This window comes from Pseudophryne corroboree, chromosome 9 (genome assembly GCF_028390025.1).
Source record: "Pseudophryne corroboree isolate aPseCor3 chromosome 9, aPseCor3.hap2, whole genome shotgun sequence".
Lineage (NCBI taxonomy): Eukaryota > Metazoa > Chordata > Amphibia > Anura > Myobatrachidae > Pseudophryne > Pseudophryne corroboree.
The window spans coordinates 295,075,831-295,091,484 of record NC_086452.1 but is presented as its reverse complement, the minus strand read 5'-3'; the positions used below and the strand labels follow the sequence as shown (position 1 = coordinate 295,091,484).

At 45.2% G+C, this 15,654-nt stretch overlaps 1 protein-coding gene across 1 annotated transcript in view; it reads left to right on the top strand.

The window, feature by feature from the left end:
• CHADL (chondroadherin like) overlaps nt 1-15,654 on the top strand; it is a 312,946-nt gene extending 297,292 nt beyond the window's left edge. Inside the window, exon 5 of the mRNA XM_063940381.1 lies at nt 10,169-15,654. Coding sequence (XP_063796451.1) covers nt 10,169-10,349 — 181 coding nt within the window. The 3' untranslated portion in view covers nt 10,350-15,654. The remainder of the gene's footprint in view (nt 1-10,168) is intronic.

The following is a 15,654-nucleotide window of genomic DNA, read 5'->3' as shown; positions in this document are numbered from 1 at the left end:
TGTAAAGCACTTATTAGGTCAAGCACTAATGTTACACAAGAAGGCCTGACTCACAATCTCCATTCCAGTTCATCCCAAAAGGTGCTTGTTGGGGTTGAGGTCCGAACTTTGGTGCCTATTCAGGTTGGATCGAAACTATAATGATGCGGGCGCATACACAGAGCCCGTCCTGCGCATGGGCCTGCATTTACTGCAGGCGTCCCGCATAACGGAAATGGATACCCTGATATGGTGGTTTGAGTTTTTGGCCAGGCAGCATGTGGATTTGTTTTTTGAATGTCATGTTCTCGCAGGTGAGGGGGATTTTATTAACCTCTTTGGTTATATAAAGCCTGAGTGGAATTAAATTGTCGGTGAAAGGGGCAAATTGCCGTCGCTGCTGCACATAATAGGCTCTTCATAATTTTCAGCTGCAGGCTCATGTGGATCTTAACCTGGCACTAGGTCTGATTGAAACACCTAAATTCAGTAATTAACAGGTGTGTCCAATTACTTTTGTCCATATGGTATGTGTGTGTGTGTGTGTATATATATATATATAGTATATTATATATAAGAGATCAGTATGAATGACCGTCGGGAGCAGCTGTGTCGGCAGCAGGGCGAACGCAGACAGTCCCCTAGTGGGCGCACTGCCCTTGCCATGCTGCGGGTTCGGTGGCTCACTGTGCTTGCCACAGGTTCTATTCCCACTCTATGGGTATCATGCACACCCACGAGTAGGAATAGCCCCTGTGAGCCGGGATTCCAGCTGGCGGCATTGTCAGCAGATGGGAATCCAGCTTCGTATGCTGAGCGCCGGGATCCCAACTGCCGGCAATTTAACTGCATCCCATATATAAACACATGATTTATAGAATGATATAGATACAGATGTATCCATGTTCATTTATGCTGTGATGCATATGTACGGGCATATGCATTGCAGCATAGTGCGAACGCGTTTGGCTTCGACTGGTCACAGCCAGCATTTGCTCCATAGGCTTTAATGGGTGCGAATGCATACAGACGCACACATAGTTGTGGGCACACTTGACCCCGCCTTTGCTGCCCAATGAGCGTGGCTACATCTGTAGCTCCCTCAGCTGTTCTGCAGGAACCGGAGCCCACAGTGAATTGGCAGGGCTCCAGCTACGCTGTATGACAACAGCCAGTGGGTCAGGATTTGACTCATGAGATTCAGCCATCTGCGGCATACAGAATTAACATTCACCGATGGGTCCCATTTCATGCTCCAGCGCTTGCTGGGCAGAACCAGGCAGGAGCTATCTTGTCCCCTATTGCACGTGTTAGTAGGGATCTTAGGACAGAACCGATTAACTCTGCAGCAGCAGCTGGGGTGCTGCAGAGCTCCTTTGGAAGAACAACGTCCACACTTGGATCCCGTTGTGAACCACACAGGTGCTGCTGTACATGCAAGTGCCCATTCAAGGCTTAGAGCCCGGAGGCAGGCATCTCCATTGCCTCTGGGAGTTACGCCCTTGCTCTGCTGTATATTAACCAGATATTCCAATAAACTTTTAGTAAGATGAAGATTTATCTTATTGTAACCATTGTCTCATGTAATATACTTCCATACGGTTATGCATCTCAGGAGACAGTAGATCATTTAAATATACACTCAAATAGCTATCAGACAAAGGCAGAAATGTGATGTTTATTGAGCTGTCTGTGGCCATAAATATAGATTAAATTACCTCTTGTTTCATATATAAACCGGATAATGTCGAGAAGCACATACTGTACCTGTTCCTCTTTCTGTAATTACATGGTATCAGTATATATGACCGCTGGAAGGTATGCCGTCAAAATACCGACGTGGGAATCCTGAAATGAGAAATCCCAACAGGGGTGAGTATGTTATGCTAACCCCCCTCCCCTACCTCCTAACCCTCCATTCCTGCAGCCTAACCGTAACCTCCCCCAGGTGGTGCCTAAACCTACCCCCCCCCCCTGCCCCACAGCCTAAACTTAACCCGCCCCCATTAGTGCCTAAACCTAACCACCACCCCAGTGGTGCCTAACCCTAACCCTCCCTGTCTGCAGCTTATCCCTAACCTCCTAGCCACCGCATCCTGACCCTAACCCCCCTCCCCTACCTCCTAACCCTAACCCACCCTTCCCGCAACCTAACCCTAACCTCCCCCTCCAACGGTGGTGCCTAAACCTACCCCCCCACCCCTGCCCCACAGCCTAAACCTAACCCGCCCCCCTTAGTGCCTAAACCTAACCACCACCCCCGGTGGTGCCTAACCCTAACCCACCCTGTCTGCAGCTAATCCTTAACCTCCCAGCCACCGCAGCCTAACCCTAACCCCCCTGGAGTTGCCTAAACCTAACCCTCCCACCCCCGACACTATTCCGCCGTTGCGCTACTTACAATGGACGGGATCCCGGCTGTCAGCATTCTGGCGTCAGTATCCTGACTCAGGCTAGATTCCAATATCAGCATTCTGACAGGTGTCGGTATTCCGGCGTCGGTATTCCAACATCCGGGATATTAACCACATTCCAGTTACATTAGGTGTAACGTAATAAGGACTCTGAATAGCACTGTTCCCTGAATTTCAGCAAAAGATGGTGCAGGCAGAGGCGGGAAGGGGCATGGCAGCGGCGTTTCAACGCCGTTATGGGGGGGCAGTACAGACAACGCATGTGTGTCCGGACCATTGCTGGGGCGGGTTGCGGCAGCTGCGTGACATCACACGCAGGTGCTGCGATCCAAAACATGCAACCTATCTGTGCAATGTGTATTTGAATGCTGGTTACGTAGAGGTGCATAATTATTTTCGCAAATGCAGTTTATGTATGTTGGACCTTGTGGCTCATATCCTGGAAAGCAGGATATGGGAGTCTGAAAAGACTCTGAATCACTTATTTTCTCATTTGTTATTCAGTCCAGAAATAGATAAGATCATTTTGCAGGCCAAGGGGTGCAAGAGTTCCTTGTTATCAGTTAATGCCTCTAGGGGTTTGGGTCGTTGGGTCGACACAACTTAGGTCGACAGCCATTAGGTTGACCACTGAAGGTCGACATGCACTAGGTCGACATGGGCATTAGGCCAACATGTACTAGGTCAACAGGTGAAAAGGTAGACATTAGTTTTTGGACTTTTTTTGGTGTAATTTTCTTCGTAAAGTGACGGGGACCCCCAATTAGTGCACCGCTTCGCTCGCCATGCTTTGGGCAGTTTACCGTTCCCAATTGTAGTCCACGTGGATTGTAAAGTATGAAAAAATAGGTTTTTAATTACCTACCGCTATATCCTTTTCTCGTAGTCCGTAGAGGATGCTGGGGTCCACATTAGTACCATCGGGTATAGATGGGTCCACTAGGAGCCACTGGCACTTTAAGAGTTTGAGAGTGTGAGCTGGCTCCTCCCTCTATGCCCTCCTACCAGACTCAGTCTAAAAACTGTGCCCAAGGAGACAGACAACTTTGAGAGAAGGATATTGCACAGATAGTGGCGAGATTCACACCAGCTCACACATACAAGGAAAACCAAGCTAATCAGCTTGAAAAATTAGCAATGGCTGAATAATATTACTTAACCAAGTAACAAAACAGTACTTAACCAATAACTAAGCAGTACTGAACTAAGTAACCGTCTGCAGGATCACGTAGCGCTGGGCGTCCAGCAGGGCGTCCAGCATCCTCTACGGACTACGAGAAAAGGTAACCAAAATCCTATTTATCTTACGTCCTAGAGGATGCTGGGGTCCACATTAGTACCATGGGGATGTACCAACGCTCCCAGAACGGGAGGGAGAGCGCGGAGGCTCCTGCAGAACCGATTGACCAAACTTCAGGTCCTCAGAGGCCAAAGTACCGAACTTGTAGAACTTTGCAAACTTGTTCGACCCAGACCAAGTAGCCGCTCGGCAAAGTTGTAAAGCGAGACACCCCGTGCAGCCGCCCAGGAAGAACCCACCTTATGAGTAGAGTGGGCCTTAACAGATGTAGGACACGGCAAACCTGCCATAGAATACGCATGCTGGATAGTGAACCTGATTCAGCGAGAGATCGTCTGCTTAGAAGCAGGACACCCAAGTTTCTTGGGATCATACAGGACAAACAGAGAGTCCGATTTTCTGTGACGAGCAGTTCTCTTCACATAGATTTTTATAGCCCTTATAACAGCCAAGGACTTTGATGAAATTGAGGAGTCAGTAGCAACTGGCACCACAATAGGTTGGTTGATATGAAATGCCGACACAACCTTCGGAAGGAACTGCTGATGTGTCCGGAGCTCAGCTCTATCTTCATGGAAGATCAAGTAGGGGCTTTTACAGGACAAAGCCCCTAACTCCGACACACGTCTAGCAGAAGCTAAGGCCAACAAAGTGACTGCCTTCCATGTAAGAAACTTGACCTCCAGTAGAGGTTCGAACCAATCCGATTGGAGGAACTGTAACACCACATTAAGATCCCAGGGCGCCTTAGGCGGCACAAAGGGAGACTGGATATGCAGAACCCCTTTCAAGAAAGTCTGAACCTCCTGGGAGGGAAGCCAATTGTTTCTGGAAGAAAATGGATAGGGACGAAATCTGGACCTTTACAGATCCCAACCTCAGGCCCATATCCACACCTGCTTGCAGGAAGAGGAGAAACCGTCCCAGTTGAAACTCCACCGTAGGAAACTTCTTGGACTCACAACAAGCTACATATTTTTTCCAAATACGATGGTAATGTGTAGACGTTACTCCTTTCCTAGCCTGTATCTGGGTAGGAATAACCTTGTTTGGAATGCCCTTCTGAGCTAATATCTGGCGTTCAACCTCCATGCCATCAAACGTAGCCGCGGTAAGTCTTGATAAGCGAACAGCCCCTGCTGTAGCAGGTCCTCCCGAAGAGGAAGAGGCCTTGGATCTTCCAGCAGTAGATCCAGAAGATCCGTGTACCAAGCCCTCCTTGGCCAGTCTGGAGCAGTGAGGATTGCCTGAACTCTTGTTCTCCTTATGAGTTTTAGAACTCTTGGAATGAGTGGAAGTGGAGGAAACACATACACCGACTGGAACACCCACAGAGTCACTAGGGTGTCCACCGCCACGGCTTGCGGGTGCCTTGACCTTGAACAATACCTCCAAAGCTTCTTGTTGAGACGATAGGCCATCATGTCTATTTGAGGTACACCCCAAAGATCTGTTACCTCCGTGAACACCTCTGGATGGAGATCGTGTCTGCTGAGGAAGTCTGCTTCCCAGTTGTCTACTCCCAGAATGAAGATTGCTGGCAGCCCAACACGTGCTTTTCTGCCCAGAGGATGATTCTTGTTACCTCTGACATTGCAGCTCAGCTCTTCATTCCGCCCTGTCTGTTTATGTAGGCCACCATCGTTACATTGTCCGACTGCACTTGAATGGCTCGATCTCGCAGAAGATGGGCCACTTGGAGAAATCCGTTGTAGACGGCTCTTAGTTCCAGAATGTTTATTGGAAGGCTGGATTCCAGGCTTGACCACCTTCCTTGGAAGGTTTCCCCCTGAGTGACTGCGCCCCAGCCCCACAGACTTGCATCCGTGGTTAGAAGGATTCAGTCCTGAATCCCGAACCTGCGGCCCTCCAGAAGGTGAGGGAGTTGCAGCCACCAGAGAAGCGAAATCCTAGCTTTCAGCGACAGACGTATTCTATGGTGCATGTATAGATGAGATCCCGACCACTTGTCCAGGACATCTAGTTGGAAGGACCGAGCATGAAACTTTCCGTACTGTAGAGCCTCGTAAGAGGCCACCATCTTCCCCAGAAGGTGAATGCACTGATGAACCGATACCCGGGCTGGCTTTAGGACGTCCTGGACCATTGTTTGAATCACCACCGCTTTCTCCTCTGGCAGAAAAACCCTCTGCACTTCCGTGTCGAGGATCATTCCCAGAAAAGACAACCTCCTTGTCTGTTCCTAATGTGATTTTGGAAGGTTCAGGATCCAATCGTGTTCCCTGAGCAGATGAGTCGTGAGAACAATGGACTGCAACAACTTCTCCCTGAATGATGCCTTTATCAGCAGATCGTCCAGATATGGGATTATGTTCACCCCCTTTCTGCGGAGAACCATCATCTCTGCCATCACCTTGGTGAACACCCTTGGTGCTGTGGAGAGGCCAAATGGCAGTGCCTAAAATTGATAGTGACTGTGTAACAGTGCAAACCTGAGATAAGCCTGGTGCGGCAGCCATATCACAATGTGGAGGTACGCATCCTTGATATCCAGGGATACCAGAAACCCTCCCTCCTCCAGACCTGCAATCATTACTCTGAGAGACTCCATTTTGAATTTGAACACCCTTAGGTAAGGGTTCAACGATTTCAAGTTCAAAATTGGTCTGACCGAACCATCCGGTTTCGGTACCACAAAAAGGTTTGAATAATAACCCTTGTTTTGCATATGAGGTGGAACTGGGACAATGACCTGTGACTTTTCCAATTTTAGGATGGCTTCCTGTAGGATAGCCCCGTCTGTCAGCAAAGCTGGCAAGCCTGATTTGAAAAATCGGTGATGCGGGAGTTCTTGAAACTCCAGTCTGTATCCCTGGGACACAATATCCTGTACCTAGGGATCCAGGCCGGACGACACCCAGACATGTCTGAAACGTCTGAGTTTCACACCCACCAGCCCGTCCTCCAGGCTTTGTGGTCCACCATCATGCTGAGGATTTTGAGGATCCAGAAGCAGGCTTCTGGTCCTGGGAGCCTGCGGGTGCAGGCTTTTTGGATTTTGCACAACCACCTCTTAAGAAAGTGGTTAGGAGGCTTGGAGTTTTTTGCCTTAGTGGTCCGAAAGGACTGCGGCACAGCTGAAGAAAATGGTTTCTTCGTAGAAGGTGTAGCAGAGAGAAGGAAAGGTGACTTTCCCGCGGTTGCCGTGGAAATCCACACATCCAACGCTTCCCCAAATACAGCCTGACCTGTGTAGGGTAGGTTCTCCACACTTCTCCTGGATTCCGCGTCTGCAGACCATTGGCGTAGCCAGAGACCCCTGCGGGCTGAGACCGACATGGAAGATATCCGTGCAGTCAGCGTACCCAGGTCCTTCATGGATTCCACCATGAACCCTGCAGAATCCTGTATGTTACGTAAAAACAATTCAATGTCACTTCTATCCATTGTATCCAAATCCTCTAATAATGTGCCTGACCACTTTACTATGGCTTTAGAAATCCATGCACAGGCAATAGTGGGCCTTAAGGCCACTCCTGAAGCAGTGTATATGGATTTGAGCGTAGTGTCAATCTTACTATCAGCTGGTTCTTTCAACGCGGTAGAACCAGGGACAGGTAAAACCACCTTTTTAGACAGACTGGAAACAGATGCGTGAACAATTGGTGGGTTTTCCCATTTTTTCCTATCTTCCTCAAGGAAGGGAAAAGCAACCAGAACCCTTTTTGGGATCTGGAATTTTTTCTCCGGGTTTTCCCAGGATTTTTCAAATATAGCGTTTAATTCTTTAGACGTGGGAAAGGTTAGCGGGGCTTTCTTATTATCAGTGAAGTAAGCCTCCTCAACCTGCTCAGGTGGTGTGTCAGTAATGTTTAACACATCTCTAATGGCCTCAATCAGTTTGCAAGTGATGCCGCCCCCCTCAGCACATCCCCATCACCGTCTGCAGTATCAGAATCGGTATCCGTGTCATCTTGCATAATTTGGGCAAGTGCACGTTTCTGTGGGAACATGTTAGGGGATTTTGCAGGAATACGAACAGAGCCTGACCAAACTGCCATAGACTTCTTTAACACCTGAGTTTCAGTCTCAGTTTTAGCTACCCCAGTAGAGATCTCAGAGCTCATTCCTTTGATAGAAGTTAACCACTCAGGCTCAACAATAGGGATCTGAGACAAAGCATTACAATCCTGTGTACATGGAATGGATCCCTCCTGAGAGGAAACATCTTCTGCAGCATATGACACAGAGTCCCTAGACATGGCTATGGGAGATATTAAACACCCACACACACTCGCACAGGGAAATGTCAGACACAGTTTCTCCCCAAGTATGCCACAGAGAGACACAGAGATTGGAGCCAACCCACACACAGCGCTTTCTGAAGTAGAACTAACAAACTACCAGCGCTATCTGTGTAACTTAATAGACAACACAGACTTTACACAGCCTCCCCCCCTTTCTACAACCCCCTGGTACCGCACAGGATAGCTGGAGTTGCTTGGAGGGACAGCTCTCCCTGTCAGGGTCTGTTGTACAGGAACTGTAGGCAGGAAAATGGCGCTGAACACTGCTGGGTCTGCTCTGAGGAGAAGCTCCGCCCTCTGAACATGGCACTGCTTCCCGCTCTTCATGAGATTGTACTGGCCTGAAGAGTTCTGCTGGCAGTGATCCGGGGACCCTGACAGGCTTGCTGGCCAGTGTAGGGTATAGGCGCTCCTCACAGCGCCGCACTATGGGGGTCATTCCGAGTTGTTCGCTCTGTATTTTTTTCTCGCAACGGAGCGATTAGTCGCTAATGCGCATGCGCAATGCCCGCAGTGTGACTGCGCCAAGTAAATTTGCTATGCAGTTAGGAATTTTACTCACGGCATTACGAGGTTTTTTCTTCGTTCTGGTGATTGTAATGTGATTGACAGGAAGTGGGTGTTTCTGGGCGGAAACAGGCCGTTTTATGGGTGTGTGCGAAAAAACGCTACCGTTTCTGGGAAAAACGCGGGAGTGGCTGGAGAAACGGAGTGTCTGGGCGAACGCTGGGTGTGTTTGTGACGTCAAACCAGGAACGACAAGCACTGAACTGATCGCAGATGCCGAGTAAGTGTGGAGCTACTCAGAAACTGCTAAGAAGTGTCTATTCGCTATTTTGCTAATCTTTCGTTCGCAATTTTGATAAGCTAAGATTCACTCCCAGTAGGCGGCGGCTTAGCGTGTGCAAAGCTGCTAAAAGCAGCTTGCGAGCGAACAACTCGGAATGAGGGCCTATGTACCGCTGAGCCCCGGAGGGCAGTTAGTACTGCGCTCCCAACCCTGTTTCCGCCATCTTCACACTGGCTCTTCGCTTGCCAGGGGGGCCGGTGACTCACTCGCCAGTGAAGTCTTCTTGCTCTGTAAGGGGGTGGCGGCATGCTGTGGGAGTGAGCGGTCGCCTGGAGCGGCTAACGATCAGCACCCTCAAGAGCTCAGTATCCTGTCAGCGGAGATAGTGGCTCAGACCCCTCAGGGCGGACACTACTCCCCCCCTTAGTCCCACGTAGCAGGGAGGCCTCCCCGTGCCTAAACGAACTCTTAGAAAAAAAATAAAACTAAAGAAGCTCTAGCAGCTCCCCTAGTTGTGACCGGCTCCTCCGGGCACATTTTCTAAACTGAGTCTGGTAGGAGGGGCATAGAGGGAGGAGCCAGCCCACACTCTCAAACTCTTAAAGTGCCAGTGGCTCCTAGTGGACCCATCTATACCCCATGGTACTAATGTGGACCCCAGAATCCTCGAGGATGTAAGAGAAAGTCCAAAAACTGAAAGAAATGTGAAAAACTAATTTCAACCTTTTGACCTGTCGACCTAATGCCCATGTCGACCTAACGACCGTATCCCGCCTTCAGAATGGGATACATATGACTAGACAATGTTCATGTTGACAGCATGGTACCAATGGAACAATGCAGTCACTATTTTAATATTATTTAAAGTATTGTAATACTGTTTCCATTATAACTTAGTTTAAACAGTATCGTAGAGAATTATGTTTAAAGTTATAATGCCAACCCTGTTACAATACGTAAAATAATATTACAAGTGTCAGCATTATCAGCATTATCCCATCGTTATCATAACACCTAGATCGAAAAATAAATTACGGTACTTTGCCCTAGAACTAGTGGACTCAGGTGTTGCTCATATTGTGCCTGAAGTGGCATAAGTAATCAGTTCTTTCGAGGTCAGCTCTCTGACCCTCAAGGTGGGTATGTCAAGATTATTTTGGATTGTCTTTTAAATTCTGGGAATTAAAGATAACAAACCATTTTCCCAAGAGTATTTTAGATTGCAAGCTACTTTGGCCAGTGGCACTACCTTTCTATTTGTATGTCATTGTATGTTATTTATTTGCATCATAAATTCCTCAATGAATAAACGTGCATTATCTAATGCTACATTATAAGTAAAAGATAATAATCTAGTAGATTGCTTTGGATTACGTTCTGGAACAGCAATGTAATTGACTGTTATTTTATTTTACAGATGGGTCAATAGTCTGAATATAAAGGTAGGAGCTATGTGTGCATCCCCCAAAAATGTAAAAAATCAGAAGGTAAGAAGTGCCCCCTTCTCTACTTGCCCTGGATGGGATTCTGGAAAAACAAACAGGAACAAAAGAAAGAGCTTTGCCATCTCCACTAAACAAAAAAGACCCAGGAAGTAGAAAAAAAGATTGTAATTGTTTGTAAGGCTGATTGGAGATTTCTATGATGGTAAATTACTGAGTACTGAACAAATGACATATTTATGCTAATTTCAGACACTGCATTAATGAGTGTGGCTAGTCAGCCTACTGAAAAATATAATTTGCAGTATGCTACACCGCTGATAGTTTAGCACTGACAAAACTATAATATAGACCTAGTTACTGCCCAATAGTGCATTATATAGCACCCCCTGAACAAGGTAATACTTAATATACTTACAAACAGGGGCATAGCCAGAATTTTGTGGCCCCCATAGCAGCATTTTGAAGGGGCCCCATCCCAATGCATCTCTGCAGCAGTTGTTAATATTACATACCCTCGAACTGTACCTTTTTGGCAGGTACAGTACCTTTTTTTTATGGTCTGTACTGAGTTTTGGCTCTCCAAACTGCCATTGAAAGTATAGGAAAAGGGGTGTGGCCATGCCCCTTTACCCGTGTCCAGGCCCCCTTTTCGAATGTGTACCGATTTTTATGTCTAAAATGTTGGAGGGTATGATATTATGCCCCATAATAGTGCCCTAGCTAATGTTATGCCCCATAGTAGTGCCTTAGTTAATGTTATGCCATACTTGCCTGCCCTCCCGGAATGCCCGGGAGGCTCCCGAGAATCGGGTGCCCCTCTCCCCCTCCCCTTCCCACAGCCTCCAACAGCATTTTTGCTAACAAAGTAATGACCCTTAAAATATCTAATTATCCAACAAGGCTAAACACACACGCACAAAAAGGAAAAGGAATGGTAAAATGAAAAAGGTAAGGTAAGTATATAATAAAAAAGTGTCCCTTATTCTCCAGAGGAGGATATTTTTCTTATACAGTATATAGGAATTCAGTCTCTGTTCAAATTATCTCTAGTACTATTTGTGGGTTCACTTGTATGAATTTAAAAGAAATAGGAAACTCTTATTGTCCTTTAAACAAGTACATAAATACAAATGTACATATATTAATATACTAGTTACCAGCCCGTTAAAATGATAGAACAACATAACAGTAATGTCAGCACTGGTGGCTGTGCGCACCCGAATGGAGAAGCACTTAAATTGCTCCGTCAGGCACCATCTAGTGGCTGCCGGTGCGCAACATACTTGAATTCCCTGATAGAGGTAGGGAGCAGCATTAGCCTTTTATTATATAGGATACTGGTAAAAGTAGTGGTTGAAGTGGAAATTTTGAAGTGGGGGTTTGGAAAATGTAGAAGTTGCAGTATAAAAATGCAATGGGTATGTAAATTATGGTCTGCACCTTTAAATTTCCATAAACTGTACATTCTTATCTTTAATTAAACTTTGCATTAAAGAAACAAACACATTGGCCCCTCACAGGAAAATAATAAAATGCATAGGCTTTGTATGGAAAAAAAAAAACACATCGGCCCCCATAGGAAAAAATTAAAACACGTAGGTTTTGTATAAAAAAATAAACAGATTGGCCACACAGGAAAATAATAAAACATCTAGACTTTGTATGAGAAACAAACACATGGTCCCCCACGGGATAATACTAAAACTCATAGACTGTGCATGAAAAAAAACATATTGGCCCCCACAGAAAAAAAATAAAATTCATAAGCTTTACATAAAAAAGCAGACACATATGCACTGATAGGAGAACACACACACGCACACACATAGGCCTCCATTAAAAAAAAAACACACACACACACACACAGTCACCAATTGGAGATAACACATACATAGGTAGACAAAGGTTACAGAGCAGTTGTTACAATGTATCAACTAGAGCTTGTGTAATGAAAAGTGTATTGAGAATGCAATACCTGTAAAAAAAAATAATTGATAAATAATGTTTACAGCTCTTAAATGTAGGTTTGTAGTAGTCAAGTGTTGCGAGTGGGTTCTGTAGATTGCAGATATGGTGGTGGTGGGCGCTGGGTGTCCAGATATTGACTATCCCTATTCTACACACCTCGTGTTCGGTGCTTGGTATGTTCCGGCTTGCTCGTCCTCCGGCTGCTCCTCGCTGATCCCTGCTGTGGCCGTTCCCTATAAAGCATGCTGCAACAGTGTCAGCCCCGGTCTCCTGGAACACTCATGAATAGCACTTTTCATCGCGTTTCAGGCTGTATGCCCTTTCTCAAGGATGGCGCAGACTGAATCCATTTCTTCTTTTATTCTAAAATTTTTATTACTCTAATTAAAAACGGAAGTCTCTTAAAAAAAAAATTGGCGACTACCACATGGTCTTTTAGTATTGCGTTCAATGGTGAATTTAAAAAAATATATATAGAATTTAATGCAGTCAGTAATAAGACTGTCTAATAAGAGGTACCTAAACCCTCTGGCACTTTTCTCTTCATTTGATCCCACAAATGAAGATGAAGTATCAACACTCTTCTCATCCTGCTACTCTACTTCCTCACCTCTTGATCCTATACCCTCACAAATACGTAAATCTCTGTCTCCTGTGCTCATCCCAACCTTAACTAACATCTGTAATCTCTCTCTCTCTCTCTCTCTACTGGTATCTATCCTTCACTGTTCAAGCATGCAGTGATTACACCCATTCTAAAAAAACAAAATTCTGACCCTAACTCTCTCACAAACTACCATCCCATCTCTCAGCTCCCTGAACTTGCCTACACTCGCCTCACATACTTTCTTAACTCGCACAATTTATTGGACCCACATCAATCAGGCTCTCATCCAACACTCCACAGAGACAGCACTGACTAAAGTAGTGAATGATCTGGTCGCTGTGAAGTCTAAATTACTCACTTCTCATTTTTCTAGATCTCCCTGCTGCTGCTTTTGACACTGTTGACCACTCTCTTCTCATACAAACACTGCAATCCCTACGTCTTGAGTACACAGCCCTCTCTTGGTTCCTATCCTACCTATCTAATCGCTGTTTCAGTGTCTGTTTATCTGAATCCACCTCCTCTTTGCTACCTCTTTCAGTTGGAGTACCGCAGGTCTCAGTCTTAGGTCCTCTGTTTTTCTCAACCTATACCTCATCTCTTGGGAAACTAATCAGCTCTTTTGGATTTCAGTATCATCTGTATGCAAATCTACCTATCCTCCCCTGATTTTTTATTACCAGTTATTTTATATAGCGCACACATATTCCGCAGCGCTTTACAGAGACTATTTGCCCATTCACATTGGTCTCTGCCCCAGTGGAGCTTACAATCTATATTCCCTACCACATGTACACCGGCACACATTCATACTAGGGTTAATTTGTATTGGGATCCAATTAACCTACCAGTATATTTTTGGATTGTGGGAGAAAACCGGAATACCCAGAGGAAACACATACAAGTACGGGGAGAATATACAAACTCCACACAGGTAGAGCCATGGTGGGAATCGAACCCATGACCTCAGTGCTGTGAGGCAGTAATGCTAAACATTACACCATCCACCATTTGTCTCTATCTGTATTAGGCCGGGTCACTGAATACCTCTCTGCCATTTCATCTTGGATGTCCTCTCTCCACCTCAAACTTAATGTGTCCAAAACAAAGTTAATTATATTTCCACCGGCCATTAGCAGTTACCAACCTGATATTTCTATCACTCTTGAGAACTCAACAATCAACTCTACACCACAAGCTCGCTGCCTAGGTGTCATACTTGACTCAGAACTGTCCTTTACTCCCCACATTCAATCTGTCTCACAATCAGGTTACATGCATCTAAGAAACATATCCATTTCACAAGATACTGCTAAAACTCTAATCCATGCACTCATCTCATATCTCCCGCATTGATTATTGCACTAGTCTACTTAGTGGTCTTACCAAGAAGAGACTCTCACCATTACAATCCATTCTGAATGCAGCTGCAAGGCTAATTTTCCTTGCTAGATGTTCATTGTCTGCAGACCCACTATGATAGTCCCTCCATTGGTTACCTGTATTCTACCGTATTCAATATAAAATACTGTTACTTACACACAAGGCTATTAACCATCCTACACCAACATACATCTCTTCGCTTATCTCAGAATATCTCCCAGTCCAGCCCCTTCACAAGATCTACATATCTCATCCACACTCATTACTTGCTCCCATGCACGATTACAGGACTTTCTTCGGGCTGCACCCACTCTGTGGAATGCCTACTACGTACATTAAGACTCTCCTCTAGTCTTCAAAACTTCAAGCGTTCCCTGAAAACTCACCTGTTCAGACAAGCTTATCAAATTCTAGAACCACTCACATTACCTTCATAGCTTTCCTATCCAATTAGATCTCCACAGTACAGTCCACACATATCCCCCACATATTTGCTTTCTTCACTCTCCCTTCCTCCTGACCCTGGTTCATCACTGCTGTGATGTGATATCATGCAGCCCACCAAGAACCTTTGCAATCTGGTGGACAACTATGCAATAGACAGCACCTATCCTTGAGTATCAATGCCTATTTTTCCATAGATTGTAAGCTTGCGAGCAGGGCCCTCTTACCTCTATGACTGTTTGTAATTACCCAGTTTTGTCTTCTCATTATGTCCAGTTTTAAAGCACAACGGAATTTGCTACACTTTATAAGAAACTGTTAATAAAAAATAAATAAATAATTGTTAGTGTGTATTGGTTTGTTTCTTAAAAAATAATTAGTAAAAATTACTTGAGGAAAACGCTGAGTTCAATATCTACATTTAATCCAGATGAATGCAGTGTTTCCAATAAGAATATCCAGTCCGTCTCCTTCTTTTTCAATTCATCCGAAATGTTTCCTCCTCTCTAATTTGATTGTATTTTCTGGATGCCCCAGAATTTTATGCCCGTGGGGTCCTGGTGGTGGGTGATAAGTCATAAAAGTGTTTTGAGACACTCTGTGTCTGTAACCCCTTTTTATGTTGTTTAAATGTTCTCCAATCTGTGTTTTTAATTTCCTTTTTGTTTGTCTTACATATTGTAATTGACGGGGCATTCGAGTAGGTAAATGACGCCTTCAGTGTTGCATGAAATTGACCCTCTCATCTTGTACCGTTTTTTAATTAGGTAAATTCTGTTAGCGTTGTTTTAATTTTCATGATTCTGCAAGATGTACAATTGACACAGTAATGTTGTCCTTTTTTGTTTAGTGCTTCTGATGTCTTGGGGGGGTATGAAACTTTTAGTTAATTCCTGTCATAAATCCTTTGTTTTTCTGTAAATGATTTTAGGTTGTTCTGGTAGCAATGTTCATAGATGTTTGTCCAAATGTAAAATGTGCCTATGTTTACGTAAAATGGCTTCAAAGAAATTATGTTGACTGTTAAATTGTGTAATAAAGGCCATTTGAAAGTCA